Source organism: Myotis yumanensis, unplaced genomic scaffold (assembly GCF_028538775.1).
Source record: "Myotis yumanensis isolate MYYU_CA2020_CCGP unplaced genomic scaffold, mMyoYum1.0.hap1 SCAF_5, whole genome shotgun sequence".
Taxonomy (NCBI): Eukaryota; Metazoa; Chordata; class Mammalia; order Chiroptera; family Vespertilionidae; genus Myotis; species Myotis yumanensis.
In genome coordinates, this window is record NW_027223756.1 from 77,621,056 (window position 1) to 77,639,741 (window position 18,686).

An 18,686-nucleotide genomic window follows, 5' to 3' on the forward strand; every position below is an offset into this window, starting at 1 on the left:
CCGCTCCGCACGCCAGCGCGCCCCATGCAGTGCGCTTGCGCGGCGCGGCGCGCCGGGGGCGTTGCTGGGAAACATCTGGCGACGCCTGTGGCTGGGACCCGCCAACATGGCGGCGGCGGCGGCGGCGGCGGCGCTGGCGTGGCTCGGGGCGGCCTGCCTCCTCCTCTCGGCGCAGGTGAGGGCTGCGCCCGTCCCACTGGTCCCGCCGGATACGGCGACCCAGCCTCTCGGTACCCTGCCGCGCGCAGGTCCTGCCCGTCCCGGCCTGGGGGCAGCCTCGGGGACAAGCGTCCCCGCGCGGGCTGCTCGTGGGCCCGGAGCCCCGCCGTGACCTTGCGGGCCTGTCCCGGGCCCGGCTCCCTTCTCCTCCTCGAAAGCCCTTTGCATCGTCGCTCAGCTCCACGTGGGTCTGAAGTTTGGGGGACCCTCTTCCGCCCTCCGGCCCTGCTGGTCCATCTCGGGGTCCCCGATCGCCGCCAGGGACGCTCCTGTCTGCCTCCGTGGCCTCGGCCAGGTGGCTGCCCCTCTCCGACCCTCAGTTTCCCCTTTTACGTGCGGTGCCAGCGCCCACCCCCGTGGTTGCGGTAAGCTGTCCAGCGCGACACCTAGGCCGTGTCGGGGGAGCGGCCAGGAACCCGGAGGGGGTCGAATTTCCGTCTCACTTTTACAACGTGACCTTGGGCCAGGGAGTTCCTCGCCGTGGGCTTCGGTTGCTCCTCTACCAAAGGAGCAAAGCGTGAGCGCGGACTCGGCGAGATGGTGCGTGGGGTGATGAGCCGCCGTATGTTACTTTGTCACTTGCCGTGGAGGGTCTCAGGTGCTAGTAAGGAACTGACCACGAAGTGGCTGGTGTACATCGTCAGGGGCGCGTCTTTTATTTCCAAATCCTCCCTCTCCTCTGGGTTCAGCAGCTCGGGGACCGGTTTCCCTAACAGCCCCACAAACGCGGCCATTAACCTTGACTTGCTCACTCAACCCCACCGCCCCCTCTCTCGTAGCTCAGGGCGGGTGGCTGACGGCCTCCCATGGCCACTCGTGTCCGGCACAGTCCCGGTCCGTTCTTAGCACAGCAGTAACGATCTCTTTCAGAGCGTGTCAGGTCTTATCACGTCCCAATCAGGGACTTCCCGGCCCCCCCCCCCCCCCCCCCCCCCCCGCATTTGGGAGGCCTCTGTGATCTGGCTGCCCAGGAAGCGTCTCTCCCTTCCAGCTGTAGTTAATTGAAGCCACTCTGCTCTTTGTTCTTTTTGTTTGTTTTTGTGTTTATTTTTTTTGTTTCCTTGGACCACCCTGGTCATCCTTCCAGTCTTAGCTTAACTGTACCTTCCCCAGACTCTAGGATACCCTCTCCCATCTGTTGGCCAGCTGCTTGTACTTCTCCCTGTTTAATTGCCAGTTTTAGGTCTGAGCAGTTTGAGGGCAGGGTTTGGGCTCTCCACATATTCTGAATGAGGGCAAAGCGAGAGGGCTGTGAGGAGTCATGGGGACACCGTGAAGGGAGCGTGACTTCGTTGGCCTGGGAAGGCTTTCCAGAAGCAGTGGCCTGTGCGGTGTTCGCCAGGTCTTGGCTGAGGGAGGATGGTACAGGTGGTGGGAGTAGCAGGAACCAGGTGGAGGTGTGAGAGCTGATGACTTATTTGGGGACAGTGAGGGCTCTGCGGTGGTTGATGCTGGCATCCTGAGAAAGATGTCAGCCTCGGGTGCACTTGAAGACGGGCTGGGGTTTCCCCCTAAGCTGGAGGGCAGGGCCAGGGCCAGCAGTGGGAGCAGCTCTAGGCGGAGGGTAAAGGGCAGGCCTTGGGTGTGACCTCCCTAGGCTGGGGTCCAGGGGGACAGGCTGGGCGTGTCAGAGCAGTGGTAGAAGGTCGTGGTGTTGGGGCCTTTGGACCTATCCGGGCAGGCTGAGGAGTTTGAACTTTATCCTGCGTGTGGAGAGTCAGGAGGGTGTTGGAGAGAGTGAGGAGCACAGTTGGGACTGCTCTTCCCAGAACAGAACCCCGTGGGAAATACGCTCTGAGATGACGCAGCTCCCTCCTTGGCTGGGTGTGGTTCCTTGTGGTTCCTCCAGTCCCTAGCTCTCCTCTCCACTGGGCGGGAGCGGGTGGGGGCTTGCTGACAGCCCCACACTCACTTGCTACCATTTTGTGACCCAGTGAGGGATTTGACTTTCCCTAATAGACCCACCCTTCTCAGTTGCTGTGAGATCTGTACATAAAGGCCAGATGGAGGCTCTTACTCATCAGGTCTTAACTAATGTTAGTGCCCTCCTGCCTGGCCTGCACCTGTCCTCCCTACCTCTCCTCCACCTGCCTCCTTGCCCCTCCTGCACCTGTGCCCCCTCCGCCTGTCCCCATCCCCTCCTCACACTGTTCTATACCCAAACCTCTCTTTCCAAGCGTCTGGGTCCTCATTTCTCTGCCCTCAGAACTCACCACATCTTCTGAGAAAGGAAGACTGCCCCAGCCTGGACCCATTAGTCTCTCAAGCCCCTGATGTGGTGCTTTCACAGTAATCCGTAAGCAGAGTGTCTCTGGGAGTTCCTGGACCTGCTCTGAATGCGGTGTGTCAGAAGATGGCTTGTCCTTGGTAGCCTTGACTGTTTCTGGTTCTCTAAGCTGGGATAGGCTGTGTTGGAACATGGGCACTTGTATCACTGGGCCCTTTTGAAGAACTTTCCCCAGTTCCTATAACTCAAGAGGATGAGGGAACTGTAATCAAAGTGAAACCGTGATCTTTGTGGCATTTGATACAAGCACAGGCTTAGTTGTAGAGGTTGTGGGGAGGAAAGTCCATGAAGTGCTTGTGGGGGGAGGGAATACACACACACACACACACATATATGTGTGTATATATATATATCTCGATTTCAGAGAGGAAAGGAGAGGGAGAGAGAGAGATAGAAACATCTATGATGAGAGAGAATCGTTGATTGGCTACTTCCTGCACACCCCCCACTGGGGATCAAGCCCACAATCTAGGCAGGTACCCTGACCAGGAATTGAACCATGACCTCCTGGTTCATAGGTTAGCGCTCAATCACTGAGCCACACCAGCCGGGCTTAAATGACTTTTAAAAAACGATCCAGTTTCTGTTCACTTTCCATTTTACATAAATGACAATTTTCATCATCAGCCTGGCTCCCATGGATCAAGGTTCAGCAGACTTTCCAGAAAGGGCCAGATAGTGCATCTTGTCAGCTTTGCAAGCAATTGCCCAACTCAGCAGTGGCAGCCAAGAACTGCCAGAGGCCTTGCATACTGGCATAGGGTGGCCGTGTTCCAATAAAACTTTGTTTGCAAATACAGAAGGTGGACTGTTTGTCTCTGTGGCAGACTCTGGGGAAACCAGGGGTGCATTCTCTGGCTCTGTCTGGAGGTTGAGGGACTCTGCTGCTCCCCACGTGTCCCAGGGTGAGGAGGTGCCAGGGGCTCTGAGCATTGGAGGGGGCATATACCAGGTACAGTATTTAGGGCCAGCATGAAGGGCACCTTTGGGGGGCAGTCTGGTGGGGAGAACCTGGAAGAGGGGCCTCCTAAGTCTGCCTTTGGTGAAGGGAACGAGGTGACATGTGAGGTGTGTGGGGTTTCTCCGGGAACAGAGGCAGGGATGGCAGGATGCTGCCTTAGTGAAGTGCTCTGAGACCTTGGGTGGGCCTCAGGCAGTCCCCTCCCAGAAAGCTGGGTGGCCCCGAACACACAGCTTCTTTGGAGCTTGTCACCATGTAAGCATTGCTTTGGCAGTCAGCGCCTCACTCAGGTGACACGTGGAAGGGCCAGAGCTGATGGGCTGACTGGAACAGTGGCAGTTGGGGACTGTGGAAAGTGGAACTTGCACCCAGCGCCTGGTGTCCGCCTTCAGACTTCAAGGTTGGGGCACCCTGGGCTGTCCTCCATGCTGCCACCACTGCCAGGTGACCAGGGCCAGGGTAGGAAGCTCTCGGAGTGGCCTGGCTGTGCTTTCGCAGAGGGCCCAGCTGCCTGCGACCTGGTGCTCCGCCTGGTGTTGGAGCACACAGTCTATCAGGATCCTTGGCCAAATCAGAGCCCCCTCCCCCTCCCTCACCTTGGCAAAGCCGCATCCTCGGTGTGGGTTCACTGTGCCAGGTGATGACCGTCCTCATCCTGTGTCCTTTATTGGGAGCAGCTGCCACCTGCTTGTCTCTGTGGCAGACTCCGGGGAGCCCAGGGGTGCAATCCCCGGCTCTGTCTGGAGGTGCCAATAGCCCAAGGGGAGCGAGAGCTACAGAAGGGCAGGCCTAGGAGCCCAAAGCTTGCAGAGCTTGGCCCTTTCAGCTCCACAGAGCCCAGGGGCCAGGAGGGGCCGGGGCCTGTGGGTGTGGTGCGTGCCCCTGGCTGGGTGCTGACAGGCCTGAGGTCACACCCAGGTCTCCCCAGGGAGACTTGTCCCTCCCTCGTTTTCTCCATCATGAGATACTTGTGTGTGTGTCCTCTCTGTCCTGTCTGAGGGAGGAAACCATCCCAGCCTTCACAGGTGTCCTCCTTTAACTTGGACCCCATGTCATGGATGGTCGGCTCCTGCCCTGAGCTCTTTGCCCCCTGCCCCGTTGCTCCAGGTGGCCTGTGAGTATGGCATGGTACACGTGGTCTCCGAGACGGGGGGCCCGAAAGGCAAGGATTACTGCATCCTCTACAACCCACAGTGGGCCCACCTGCCACACGACCTCAGCAAGGCGGTGAGTATTGGACTGGTGGCCCTCCTGGCACGGTGGCTCTGAGCACCCCTTTCAGCTTGGGATCTTGTCTGTCTTGCTGTCATCCCTCCCCCCTCTGCCCAGTGTCCAGAGGGGCCATTGAAGAGACTCTCCCTTGCAGAGAGCCAGCTGGGGGAAAGAGCTCCAAAGGACCTCAGCTGGGAGCTGGGGTGGAGTCTGGTCACACTAAAGGGGCCCGGTAACCTCTCCGGGCCTCAGTTTCCTTGGTCATGGATGAAAGACATCTGTTCAGAGTGCTCTGTAGAGATGGCCTCTGGTGGAGACACCAGCCAGGCTTTCGTGTGTGGGATGGGGGCTGGCTGCCAGAGGGCTCGTGAGAGGAGTGACAGCAGAGGGCGGGGCAAGGGCTCTGCTCTTCTTGTAGGAGACCCCTCTCCCTGGTCTGGCCTCCTTCCTCCACTCAGAGGACCTGGAGGATGCTCTTGTGGGTGAGTTCTCACCACAGAGGCTGGCGCTCCTGCCCCTTGTATTCCATTCATAATGGATGCTAGAGGTGGATCTGGAGATGCAGGGAGGATTTCTGAGGGGTTTGCTCTGAGCGCACACCACCTATCCCTCCTGTCTGCCTTGCGTTTGGTATGTGTGTCTGCAGGCCCTGCCCACCCTCCACCTCTCCTCATCCTTTCTTGGTGCAAGGGCCTAAAGTTCAGTGGGACCCAAGGGGAGGGGGCATCAGGATGGCGCTCACTGTGGTGATCTGGATACTGAAGGCTCAGCACAGCTGGGCGGGTTCCTCGGATGCCTTGGTTCCCATGAGGACTGGGGCCCGCACTGACTCTTCTAGAACAGCTCCCATGAGCGCTGCCTTCCCTCAGTCTCTCTTGCAGCTGAGGGACTGGACGACTTCCATGCTCTGCTCTGCATCCGACCTCCCTGCCAAAGGCTTCAGCAACCAGATTCCACTGGTGACTCGGGGGAACTGCACCTTCTACGACAAAGTGAGGCTGGCCCAGGGCAGCGGGGCGCACGGGCTGCTCGTCGTCAGCAAGGAGACGCTGGTACAGCTGCTTGGGCGCCCTTCTGGACAGTAGGACCTACCGAGGGCAAGGGTTGGAGGTGCCCTAAGGGAAGCCGGGAGGAGCCCCTGGGCCCCAACCAAAGTGGGCATGGGTGCTGGCCAGGAACGGGCGGCCACAGCCAGGAGAGAGAAGTCTGGTTTGCCGACCGGCTGTGGACTCAGGCCTTTGGACCCTCATCTTGGAGGGGGCTTATCGCAGAGCAGTCCTGTGGGTTGGGGGATACAGGGCCTCAAGGCAGAGCTCTGGGGGTGCCTTCTGAGGAGTGGGTGGCATGGGTCCACCTGCTGACCTCTCCTCCAGGCCCCCAGCCAGATGGATTGGCTCCTGAGCCCAAGGTTTGAGTGAAGGGCTAGGTTTTCCTCCCCTCGTGGGTGGTGCCGAGCCTGTAGGCCTCCCTCCTGGTGTGTCCCCCTCCTGTGCTGGCACCTGATGACCCAGCACACACAAGGGAATCTTCCCCTTCCTTAGAGAGAGGGCTAGCTAGCTTTGTGGGCCATGCCATCAGGAGGGGTTGGCTGTCTGTGCCATCCTGGGTGGGTCTTGGTCAGCCAGCAGATCTGCCTCCCTCTGGACTCCCAGGTCCCCCCAGGAGGCAACAAGACGCAGTATGAGGAGATCGGCATTCCCGTGGCCCTGCTCAGCTACAAAGACATGCTGGACATTTTTAAGGTAGGGGGTCCCTCCCCCTGAAGTGTGTTGGGCCCAGGGCCTGAGTAGGTGGTGGGCAGGGCCTGTGGCAAGGCCATCCTGTCTGGGGCTGGCCAGGGGTGGGTCTTGCCCACTACGAGTCAGCCACATGGTGAGGGTAGGCCTCCAGTGCCACCTAATGCCAGGAATGGAGACCATGGCCCTGAAGTGCCCTGTGCAGCTGGTTAGAGTAATCCAGGCTCCAGGCCTGGCCAGCTTGGCGCTCCCCATACATGGAGAACGAGCATCGCCCCCTCTCTGCTGCTTGCACACTCCTGGCCCAGGCCTGTCCGACCTGAGGCCCATGTTCATCTTTGATTTGGGGAGCTGGATCTGGAGCAGGGCGAGCATCATTATATAAGTAAACAAGAATCTCCCGTCTTTGTGAAACTTCCAGAAGTTCACAGTAAGCACAGGCCTCACGCCTCTCCCCGTGGGTCCGCCATGGGCCACCCGCTGTTACACAGGTGATGTGCACCCTCATGCAAGCACACGCACATCTCGGCGCAGGGCTGTGTTCTCGCACGCAGGGCTGCTTGCCTGTCTTCATGCACAGCCTGTTACGTCAGAGCTGATTGCTTTGGGGTCCGGAATGGTGGATGAAGGCATAGGGCAGGGGCCTTGGCCTTGAATCCTGATGTGTTCTCCGAGGCAGAATTTTGGCCGATCGGTGAGGGCAGCATTGTATGCCCCGCACGAGCCCATGCTGGACTACAACATGGTCATCATCTTCATCATGGCCGTCGGCACTGTTGCCCTTGGGGGCTACTGGGCTGGGAGCCGGGACGTGAAGAAGTAAGTATCCTTCCTTTACGTGTATGTGCATTGTGTGTACATGTGTGCACACGTGTAACTGATGGGTGCCCCTAATGCTGGGAAGTGAAAGTAACAGGACTGCTCAGAAGAGAGGTGTCCACACACTCCCAGAGAACCTTCTGGAATACAGTTGCTGTGAGTACCTGGGAGACACAGCCAAAGGCCCTCTGGGTCCCGCTCCCTGAGATTGTGCTCTGGTACTGGGATGTGAGCCCAGGCCCTCCCCGTCCCTCCCCAGGGAGCACTCAGGAGACAGGGCCTGTGGGTAGTCCCAGCGGTGTTCAAGGGCGTCTCATAGTGGGTGACCGGGAGCCTTGTCTGCGAGGACCCTGAGCTCCTGGACAAGGGTGTGAGGTCCAAGGGGCAGGTCTGGCTCTCCTGTTGGAGGGCACTGGGGACACATAGTGGGTCTGCAGAGGCGGACAGGCCAACAGATGAGCTGTCCCTGCCAGTCCTTCCCAGTCTCTGGCCCTTAGTCCTAGCGCTGTGCAAGCTGGCCAGGCGTCCTCATGACCCGTGTTTCTCAAGAAGGTATATGAAGCACAAGCGGGATGATGAGCCTGAGAAGCAGGAGGACGAGGCTGTGGATGTGACGCCCGTCATGACCTGCGTCTTTGTGGTCATGTGCTGCTCCATGCTGGTGCTCCTGTACTACTTCTACGACCATCTTGGTGGGTCTCCGTGGCCGTGGCTCCTCTGGAGAAGTCCAGTGGACGGCAGGGTGACAGGAGGGCTTCCGGGTGGGTTTGTCCCCTCCCTTTACTGGGTAGAGGCCACCCTGCTCAAGTGCAAGAGTGCACGGGGCCCTTGGGGGTGGCTGGGGCCCGCAGCTGCCTGTTCCCTCACTGCACACCGCTCTGCAGTCTACGTGATCATTGGGATTTTCTGCCTGGCCTCCTCCACGGGCCTCTACAGCTGCCTGTCGCCATTGGTCCAGAGGCTGCCATTTGGCAAATGCAGGTGAGCTCCCTCAGGCGGCCTTTGCCCAGCCCCACCCAGCCCCTTGCCCCCAGCTTTGTTCCTACACCACAGCCTCTCCTTGTCTCAACTACTGTTTCCCGTCCTCTGGCCCCTGAGGCTCCAAGCTCTGCTTCTATGATTCAAGGACCCCCCACTCTGCCGTGGTCCTTGGCCAGTCTGGCACAGCGCAGGCTAATGGCAGGTGCTCACTCAGTGCTTGCTGGGTGTTCATGGACCTTGGGAGGAGGACAGAATGGGGAGGAGAACGGGCTTTCTCAGTCCTCCCGCCTCCTCTTGAGTGGCTTCCCTCTCCCCACCTTCCATTCCAGGGCAGATAGGCCCAGTGGGGACGCAGGGCGGAGTGGGATGATGTGGGTGCATGTGGGTACTGGGTAGGGATGCCCGGCAGGGCAGGGTGAGGCTGGGCCACCTGGCTGGATGCACTGGTGGTTCAAGCCTGGAGGCTCCCTGCTACCAGAGGCCCAGTCTGGTTCTTATAGGGAAGATGGGCAGCTACTCAAGGGTGTAGACAAGGGGGACGAGACCTTTTAAGGTTGCCATATAAGGGTGAGAGGTGGGGACAGGCCAGGAAGCACGGTACTGAGCTGAGGGCTCCCATGGGCTCTCCTGACTCCTGTGGGCTCTTGTGGGCTCTTGTGGGCAGGCTGGCTTGGAAACTGGCCCAGGTTTGCTCACCCTAAGTGCCTGTCCCCACCTGACTCTTCCTCTGCTCTTGGGAACCTCAGGGGGACTGTGGGCGGGTTTAACAGAGAACGGGAAGTGGAGGAGGGCAGGCCGGGTGGGCGGGGTGGTGAGTGGCCCCTTTGAGAGCAGAGCCTGGAGGACAGCAGGAGGCCTGGGCTGCGGGCTTGTTGGAGTTGGACTTGAGGGGGCCGAGGGCTGTGGGTAGGAGTTGAGATGACCCGTCTGGGTGCTGGGTGGGAACAAGGGTGGAAGAGTCAGAGGTCATTCGGGGGTGAGGGGCGTGCTGCCCATGACAACTGCCCCCTTCTCCCCTACCCGTCAGGGTCTGCAACAGCAGCCTGCCCTACTTCCACAAGTGCCCTCAGGTCCGCATGCTGCTCCTGGCATTGTTCTGCGTGGGTGTCAGTGTGGTGTGGGCAATCTTCCGGAATGAGGACCAGTGAGTACAGCCCCCTAGGTCCTAGGGCCTAGGAGGCCCCCAGCCATTGGGTGGCCCCTCCCTCCTGAGGGCTGTCCTCAGATGCTCTGAGTGCTGGACTGCAGTCTTCCTGTACCTCCCCGGGGCCGTTTGGGGGCACCTGGAGCCAGTTCACCTCCGTGGTTATCAAAAGCCCTCCTTTCAGTCCCCTGGAAGCAGTGGCCGAATGGCGTCCAGGTGTTGACTGGGCTCCGCTGACGGCTGCCCAACCGTGGCTGCCCTGCTTGCGTCCTGCGTCTGGTTTCATTTGATTTGTCTGGGTGCCACATGCACAGTGATTGGATCTGGATATGAGATGCTGCAAACCCTCTTGGCCTGGGCACTCCAAGCTGTGTTGTGCAGGACGGCCTCAATGGGGCCCTGGGCGGCGGGAGGGGACGCTGTCCCTGGCGCCACTTGTCCCCACTGCTCCTGAGGTGGTGCCCAAGGGGTGTGCTCAGCCAGCACCCTCACGGATGGTTCAGGAAGGCTGGCTGGCTTCTCCGAGCACTTGCTACCCTAAGCTCGGCCTCCCCTGCAGGGCAGCGCGCCTGTCCTGTGGCCTGGAGCCCGGGCTGCGCTAGGAGGACAGAGCAGGCCTGTTCCCGCCCAACCCCCTCCTGCTATCGCTGACACCATCTGGCGCTCTCAACGAGCCTTTCCCAAGGCAGTTAAATGTTCTTGGCGGCACCTCCTTTTGGAGCCATAACAGATTTAAGTGGCAGAAGGAAAATGGGAAAATATTTTGAGTCCTTTGTACACAAAGAGAACCCGGATTCTCACAGTTAAATCTAAGCCAAGGCACTTCTCTGTTGCATAAAATTAGAACGGGCCATGGTTCCTGCACCTCTGGGTGCAGGCAGCCAACATGTGCCCACCCACCACCTTCGAACTTTCCCTGTTCTTCAACCTGCCCTGGCGGGGAGACGTTCGATCCCTTGTCTGAAGCATCTGATGAGTGAGGTGGGCAGGCAGAGCCCTGGCCAAGGTGCAGGGCGAGGCAGGAAGGGGAGGACAGCCCAGGCAGGGCTGGCGAGGTTGGGGCTGTACCACCCCCAGGCCTTGGCTGGTGGGGCTGCACAGGGTGAATGCCCCCTGTCCCCGCTGGCCCCTCTGTCACGCTAATTCTGTCTTAGAGCATCCATGTGAGGCCCTCACAGCACAGGTTTGATATGCAGGTCGGGAGTGTGGCTGTGGATGTTAGCGCCCGATGGTGTTGGATTAATGCAGATATTTGAGATGGTCTTGCCTCTGCTGCTTGTTCCCATGGGACCGTTCCGGGGGGTTCCAGATACTCCTCCTCAGAGCCTGCCCGTGGGTCTGAGCCCCAATTTCCCACGGGGCTGAAAGAGGATGTCACCTGGCCCGGCACAGGTTTCTCACTCCTCCTGTGATCTGGGTATGAGAGCCACCACTGTAGAGACAGAGGGCCCGACAGTGTCTGTCTTTCTCTGTCCTCTTGGTGTCAGAGTGGAGGGTTCATTTACCCCCTGCCCTGTCATCCATCACTGCCCCGCCTGTTCCAACGAAGTGGGGTCCATCCCCCAGGTTTTGGAACCCACACTGCTCCCTCTTACAGGGCCTGAGCCTTGGAAACATGGCAAGGTCAGGCCCAGTGCGGGGTGTTTTAGACGCTTGGTTGGGTAAGGTGTCTGAGGAGGGAGGGGCCGGACAGCTGGTGGCTGTTGATGGAACCTGTCCCAGCAAATGATGCTGCTCTGCCCTGCAGGTGGGCCTGGGTCCTCCAGGATGCGCTGGGTATCGCCTTCTGTCTCTACATGCTCAAAACCATCCGCCTCCCCACTTTCAAGGTGATGGCCCGGGGTTGGGGCCCCTGGGGAGCCTGAGTCCTGAGGGCCTTTCCTGTGTCAGCCCCATGCCTTGAGCAGCCAGACCTGCCTGCCACCCAGCTCTGTCCTGGCCTTCTCCTCTGAGCCAGGGGCCCGAGATTATTGTCTGTAAGACCTGGTGGAAAAAACTTAGAAATGCATGGGGATGGAAGGTGAAGGGCATCACCTCCCTAGACCCATAGCTGACCCATCACGGAACGTATGTCTCCCACCGGCTCACCTCGGCCACCTCCCACGACTGGGAGACCGAGAGTGCCTTACGCTCTGCCCAGCCCTCCACTCACGTCGCTCTGGACACTCCCTCATCTCCTGTGGCCCAAGGCCTGGGGCAGGTGTTGTTCAGACGCTCAAAAAGGCTTCATCCCAGTGGGAATAGTCTGAGCCTTGTGAGGGCAATCAAGGCTGTGGGGATGTCTCTGTGGGTCTGTGCCAGGGGGTCTGTGTGCCCGGGGGTCCTGGGCCGGCCCTCAGGACGCCTCTCCCCAGGCCTGCACGCTGCTGCTGATGGTGCTGTTCATCTATGACATCTTCTTCGTGTTCATCACGCCCTTCCTGACCAAGGTGGGAGCCCCTGACCCTGCCCTGCCCCTCCCACACTCTCCGAACCCCCTGCCCCACGCCCCCACGCTGATGTGGCTCTCCTGTGTTAGAGCGGGAACAGTATCATGGTGGAAGTAGCGACCGGGCCTGCGGACTCGGCTACCCGTGAGAAGGTACGTTCAGACCCTGGTGGCTGGAGGGGAGCTGTCGGCTTGGGCTGGTCTGCAGGTGCTGCCTCCTCTCCCCACAGCTGCCCATGGTCCTGAAGGTGCCCAGGCTGAACGCCTCGCCACTGGCCCTGTGCGACCGGCCCTTCTCCCTCCTGGGTTTTGGGGACATCCTGGTCCCAGGTACAGGGGCTGGGCACATGGGTGGGTCACCACTCAGCCCTGAGGGCACCCTGGTGTCCTGGTCGTGTTGGGTTGGGGGCCGGCAGGTGGTGCATGGTCGAGGCAGCCCCACGTTGGCCCCAGGGGACAGCTCTGTTCTGTGGGTCATGGCTACACAGACGTGCCTGCCTGGGGCTGGCTTCCCAGGACAGAGTGTGGCCCTGACAGCCCGCTGGGCCCAGGTCCGCCCAGGCAGGACCTCCCTGCCCCTCTGTGCTGTGGGATGTGCACTGGCCCGGGTTTGGGTTACAGCTCCATTCTGAGCTGGCAGTGTGGCCATCTGTGAAACAGCAATAATGGCTGTTAGATGAGACCATGCAGTGCCCGGCCCTTCCCACGGGGCACCGGCTCCCCGGCTCCATGGCTCCGGTGAGGACTGGCCATGCTCTCTTCCTTCCCCCAGGGCTGCTTGTGGCGTACTGCCACAGGTTTGACATCCAGGTGCAGTCGTCCAGGGTCTACTTCGTGGCCTGCACCATCGGTAAGCACCGCTCAGGAGGGCCAGGCTGCGGCCCTCGGACCCCATCCTTCCTCAGCGGCTCACGGAGCTGGTGGGAAGGGGGCGGCGCAGCCTCTGCTCATGGCACAGTCCTTTTCCTCACTTTTCTGTGATGGTTGCAGTTGTTTTTCTTTTCTCTTGTCTCCTTTTCGTCTTCCTCTTTTTCTTCCTTGTTTTCCGGTGGTCTGTCCCTCCCTCCCTCCCTCCCTTCTCTTTCTTTCTTCCCCTTTCTCTCTCTCTCTCTCTCTCTCTCTCTCTCTCTCTCTCTCCTTCCTTCCTCCCTTCCTCCCTTTCTTTCTTCCTTTCTTTTTCTTTCTTTCGTTTCTTTTATTACCAAAGCCAATGACACAAAGGTGATATTTTCTCATTTTCTGTTGAGCCCTGATTGCTTTTAAAAAATTTCCCAGCTAGCCCTGGCCGGTGTGCTCAGCAGTTAGAGTATCAGCCTGTGGACTGGAGGGTCTCGGGTTCGATCCCAGTTGGTACATACCTGGTTTGCAGGTTCGGTCCCCAACCCTGACTAGGGCTGGGGTGTGTGCAGGAAGCAACCAATCAATGTGTCTCTCACATCGATCCCTCTCCTCTCTTTCTCTCTCTCCCCCTCTCCCCTCCTTTCCACTCTCAAAATCAATGGGAAAATATTCTCGTAGGGATTTTAAAAAATCCCTTTTTTCATCCCCACCCTGTCAGCTCTCAAGGAAGAGAAGTGCGTCATGCACGTGCTCTGTCCACGCCTGCCTGCTTCTGCTGGAGAGCCCGCTGGTGGGATGTGTTCCCCTGTCCCCTGCCCCTGCCCCTTGTCATGGGCACAGAGCAGAGTGCATAGGCCTGGCAGCTTCTACACCAGTGGAGAGACCTTGTAGGTGTCACTATGGCATCAAGAGGGCACAGGCTGGCCTTCAGGCCTATTTTGGGGTCGTTACAGTGTGATCCTGCCCGCCCTGGTGCCTGCGGTTGCTCATTGGATCTGAACATTTCTCCACATTATAGTCCTCAAAACAGTTCTGTAAAGACACAGTGGCAGGGGCTTCCCTGTCTGAACCCGTGTGCCAGAAGGTCCCCGTAGTTCCCATCATTGGAGCCCTTAGATCTTACATAGCTGCCAGACATCTGCATCCTCCCATCGTCCGCCTTGTGAAGTCACTGTTAGGACACATGGGCATCGCCATGGTTGCATAGGAACCCTCCCTCGGTGAGCACACCACTGGGAAATGCGGGCTGAGGGGCGGGACAGGCCCAGGTGGGTGCTGGGCACGGGCTCAGCTCTGGAGGAAGCTTCCAGTTAAAGGCTGATTTTCTTGTAACTTGGTCCTTTGAAATAACTCCAAGATCACTGTTGTACGATTAGTCCAGGAGACGCCACATCCCGCTCGCCCAGTGCCTAGCGGTTGATTCATTACAGTTGCCTCTCTTCATTCTCTGCATGTGTGTGCACACGTGGCCAGATAGCTACACTCACGCACGTGTAATGCAGGTTTATTCTGAGCTGTGAGAGCGAATTGCACGTCATGCCCCTTCACCCTCCTGCTTCACCAAGAGGCTCCCGGGAACAAATCGTTCTTTTCCGGGGTCACGGTTATGTTATCAAAGATTTGATCTCCTAATTCTGCGCGTACGTTATTGTAATTCAGAATTATATTTCTAACTAAAAGCTTATAAAAATGAGGTATTTGGGCACACTCACAACTTCAGCTACTTCTGTGGTTCCAGACCCTTCCCACAGCTGCCAGCTGCTGGTCAGAAAGCCCGTGACTTCTTCACCTCCAGCCGCCTCTGTGCCCAGTGTCCCCTCCTCTCCCCAGTGTCCTGTCCTCTCTCCAGCCTCTCTGCTCCTCCTGTCTTCTCATTGAAACCTGACTCATCTCTTGCCTGTCCCCTGAGGACTAGGGGGGCCATATGTCCTGGAAGATGCCAGAAGGTTCCATTAACTTCTGGAAGTACCCGAATCTCATTGGCTTGTCCCTGTGTCATGTCTGGTACCCCGTGCTCCCAGCATTTCTTCGAGGGAGGGTGTGGCCCTGGGGACCGCTGGCCCAGGTAACACACTGCTTGTCTCTGTCCCTCCAGCCTATGGCATCGGCCTCCTGGTGACGTTCATGGCCCTGGCCCTCATGCAGCGTGGCCAGCCGGCCCTCCTCTACCTGGTGCCCTGCACGCTGATCGCCAGCGGCGCCCTGGCCCTGTGGCGCGGGGAGCTGGGCATGTTCTGGACGGGCAGTGGCTTTGCGGTGAATACCAGTTTGCTATGACTCTGCGAGAGATAATAACCCATAGCCCTAACTAGAGTTAAAGTTGAGTAAAGCCTCTAGTTTTACAACTAAACCCTGCAGCCCCCATCCTGTGTTGGTGTCTCCCCGTTTCCAGAGATTTTGGTTTGAGTGTTGTCTCCATGTTGCTCTGGTGGCTCAGCCATCCCCGTGGAGGGGCCATGTGGCTACCATGCGAGGTGTGACTTGAGGAAGGTGCTGGTCCCACAGCACAGTAGCCCCCACTTGCCTGGGTATGGCTTTCACCATGGAGAATGCCGTGTTAGGCTGGGGGTGCACTGGAGCCCCTCTGCCAGGGCAAGAGCTGTCACAGCTCAGGCTCTGGGCTCTGCAGGGACCTGACACCTCAGGCCCAGCCATGAGGGAGTGACAGCAGGGAGAGTGTGGGCCAGCCCAGCACACAGAGGAGGGGGTATCTGTGGGGCTTCCCCACGGGTGTGACACGCCACACTCAGCAGTACCGTTGGGTGTGGTATTACCTTGGAAAGGAGCAGGGCTCCAGGTCTGACATTCATTAACGCCCCCTGTAGCCAGACCCTTTCCCAGGCCCTTGGGGAAGCCTCCTGGGTCAGTGCCCACGGTCCTCAACGGGTCTCAGTCCCGATGGGCATTGGCTTTGCCACAGAACTGGTGGGCTGGCGCTAGCAGGTCAGGCGTGGGGGCATGAGCCAGTGATGTCAGGGCCAGGTTTCTGCGCCAGGTCCCCTCCCGGTGGCCTGCATGCTGGTGGGTGGGATTGGGCCCAGAGTAGGGAGTGGGGAACGTCTGGTCCACGGGCCGTATCAGGGCTGTGACAGCATTGGTCTGGCCCTGCCACGGCATTAAGGGTGTTAATTAAATATTTGACCAAATACAGCAGGCTAATTTTTAAGTGGATAATTTTGTATGGCCCGTGAATTACATTATAAATATCCAAATGGCCCTTGGCAGAACAAAGGTTCCCCACCCCCCGCCTAGAGCCTGACCCTCTGGGCACAGTGACTCCTGCCTCTCCTCTCCTGAGGCTCCACTGGCCTTGCCCACACCTTACCGCGGGCTCTCTCCTCTTCCAGAAGGATCTACCTCAGCCTCCTTGGGTGTCAGCCTCAGCCGAAGGCCCACAGCCTCTGAAAGACTCTGAGGTTGTGTTTTCCCAGCAGCCTCCAGGAGAAGCACAGGTCAAGCCCACACTGCCCGAAGATCAGCCTCCAGAACTGGCTGATCCCAAGGATGTGGCCGGTGTGTCCACCCAGGAACCCGTGAGTCCTGCCAGCCACACCCCTGAGCCTCCAGGCCTGCCAGGCACCTCAGCCTAGGAGGACAGTGCAGCCTGAGTCCCTTGCCGTCCCTCCAAGACTGGACCTGCCATTCCCCAACTTGGTGCTCTGGTCTGGCCAATGCTCACATTTCAAGCCCAGCCACACCTGGACCCCCGGCCCTGCTCCCAGCTCATGTGGCTGCTGCAACCCCTGGGACCGCCGAGATCCCCGTCCCGCGATCCCAGCCCCACATCTTCCTAGTTGGAGTCTCGGTGGAACCTCAGAAGGGCAGGAAGCGTCACCTCTGCCCACTGATGGCTGCACACCTGCCACATTTGGTGCTTACACCATGCTGCTGCTTCCTTCAGGCTCCCCTGGAGATGCTCCGTCCTGGGCCAGAGGGAGGGGTCTGCCCCAAAGGCCACGGCTTTCCTTCTGCAGCGCAGCTGGTCCAGATGCCGAAAGCCAGGCCTGGAGGTGTGGGCTCAGGCCCTCATCCCAGCTGGCATGGGGTCTGGATCCGCCTCTGGACAGGCTGGGGAGGCGGGTAAGAGCTGCCAGCAAAGCTGGTGGTACATGGACAGGGGCTCTTGGTCTGAGCCTGATCCTGGTTCCTTCGTCAGCCTGGGAGTGTCTGCAGCCTGTGCTCCGTCCAACCCCTCCATGTCTTAATAAACAGCCACGACTTTCCGAAATGCCAGTGGTGTCACCTCTTGGACTGCCCTTCCTGGAGGCAGGACGGGCACCAGGCCGGGTGGCCAGGTCCTTGGAGTCCACAGGCCCGGCACCCCGGAGCCCTCAACGGCCGGCTCTGTCCTTTGTGTCGGCTCCGCTGCCTCAGCACAGAGGGACTGGGGCTTCCCTTTCCACATCACGGGCATCTGCACGTTCTTGACTGCATCCCAGCACACGACTCCCTGGCCTCCAGCTGCAGCACGAGCAAGGCGAGCATCTGCGAGGAGCTTCTGGAACGTGGGGGAATGTTTTGGAACTGGCGTTTTGTTTTCTACCTCTGAACCTCACGGCATGCCGTGGTGGAGCTGGCCCAGCGGCCCCGTTCCCGGCACCCTCCGTCCACCATCATGTTGCATGTGTCACCACCACTCGGAACGACAGGTGCCTTGGGGCTGCCGACCACCAGGACTGTCTGCGGCCCTGGGGCCTTGCTCCTCCCTGTCCGTCCACACAACCTCCAGACTCATGTTCAGAAGATTTTCCATCGGAGTGACGTGAGGGCACAGACCTTCCAGCCACGGGGTCCCGGTCCTGCCCTTGTAGACCATGGGAACGGACCAAACCACGATCCACTCCAAAAATACCAGCGCCAGACAGACTCGCACACCGTCTTTGTTAGCCACACTTCTCAAGGGAGAAATTTTATTCCTCAGAAAACAAGATGTCTTCCACCTGTTTCCCTGTTTCTCCGGGGAGGGAGAGCAGCTGGACCTCAGGCCCCACGGGAACTCCTTGGGGCCGGGACCTGGATGTAGCCATGAGGCAGCCTGGGGAAAGGACCCATGTGGGCCCGTCTGACCTTGGCCTGCGCCTTAATCTAAGCCATTTTGTACATGGGTGTCAACGATGGGAATCTTTTTTGTTTTGGAAATTAGACAAATGTCATGGGATTTGAAGGTGATATTAGTTCCTACAGTTTTCGTTTGCAGTTTTGGCCTTGCTTCTATTCATATCTTATAATTAAACAGCTTTTGATATGTAGGACTCGACCTTGGCCTTTTCTGGGGTGCAGTGAGCTGGCGGAGCTGGCACCCCACCGGGCGCAGGGTGAGCTGGGGGGTCGGGCTGCTCTGCTTGGACATCTGCTTGTAGGCATCGGGCAGGTCGACAGGCTGTGCTGGCTGGTGCTGGCTGGGCTTTGGCTGCAGTGCTGATAATTGTGGGTGTGGTGTCATCCTGGCATTCAGAGTTGAAGGAAGTCTGTTCCCCGTGTCTTGGACACTGTTAGCTTATTCATGGTTAGCTCAGAAATCTGAAGGAAATCGCCTATTGTGGGGGCTGCAGACCTGCCATAAAGGTCAGGTGGCAAATGTTTGGGACTTTTCAGCTTCTGTCACAGCTAGCTCTGCTGCTGTGGCTGGAAGCATCACAGACAACATGTGAGCAAACGGGGTGACTGTGGCCAAAACTATTGGCGGACACTGAAAAGCGAGTTCCATGTCATTTTCACAGATCAGGAAACGCTCTTTTTGGTATTTTCCAACTATTTAGAAACATACAGCTCTTCCTTAGCAAGCAGCTGTGCAGAGGCAGTGGCCAGATTTGTTAATGTGCTCAGAGTGTGGACCCCACAGTAATGCTGATTATACAGACGTGGGCTCTGTGCAGAGCTGGCCGGAGTGTTGAGACAAATGTTCTGTTGTCACCAGCCCCTTCTTCACATATACAGGAGGCATGTCTCCAAGGCCAGCCAGCCCGCACCAGGTCAGGCGAGATTCGCGAGCAGAGATGTGTGGACTCGTCCGGGTGCCAGTGTCCCCATCCCCCCTTCCTGGGCGAAAAGACCCCAAA

The 18,686-nt window shown here is 58.8% G+C and overlaps 1 protein-coding gene across 6 annotated transcripts; it reads left to right on the forward strand.

Annotated features, from left to right (window-relative positions):
* Positions 1-80: 80 nt before the first annotated feature.
* SPPL2B (signal peptide peptidase like 2B) lies at positions 81-17,876 on the forward strand. Of its 6 annotated transcripts, none has more exons than XM_070415738.1 (15): positions 81-175; positions 4,575-4,694; positions 5,549-5,731; positions 6,332-6,421; positions 7,095-7,234; positions 7,784-7,926; positions 8,119-8,215; positions 9,243-9,359; positions 11,107-11,188; positions 11,714-11,788; positions 11,878-11,940; positions 12,018-12,117; positions 12,560-12,637; positions 14,723-14,883; positions 15,975-17,876. In XM_070415738.1, exons 1-15 carry the CDS (start codon positions 107-109, stop codon positions 16,215-16,217), a joined length of 1,761 nt encoding a protein of 586 aa, XP_070271839.1. In that variant the 5' UTR covers positions 81-106; the 3' UTR covers positions 16,218-17,876. The 6 variants fall into 6 exon arrangements, with proteins under 6 accessions (XP_070271839.1, XP_070271841.1, XP_070271840.1 ...); XM_070415740.1 differs by having other exon boundaries at positions 15,978-17,876; XM_070415739.1 differs by having other exon boundaries at positions 7,787-7,926.
* The last annotated feature ends 810 nt before the right edge of the window (positions 17,877-18,686 follow it).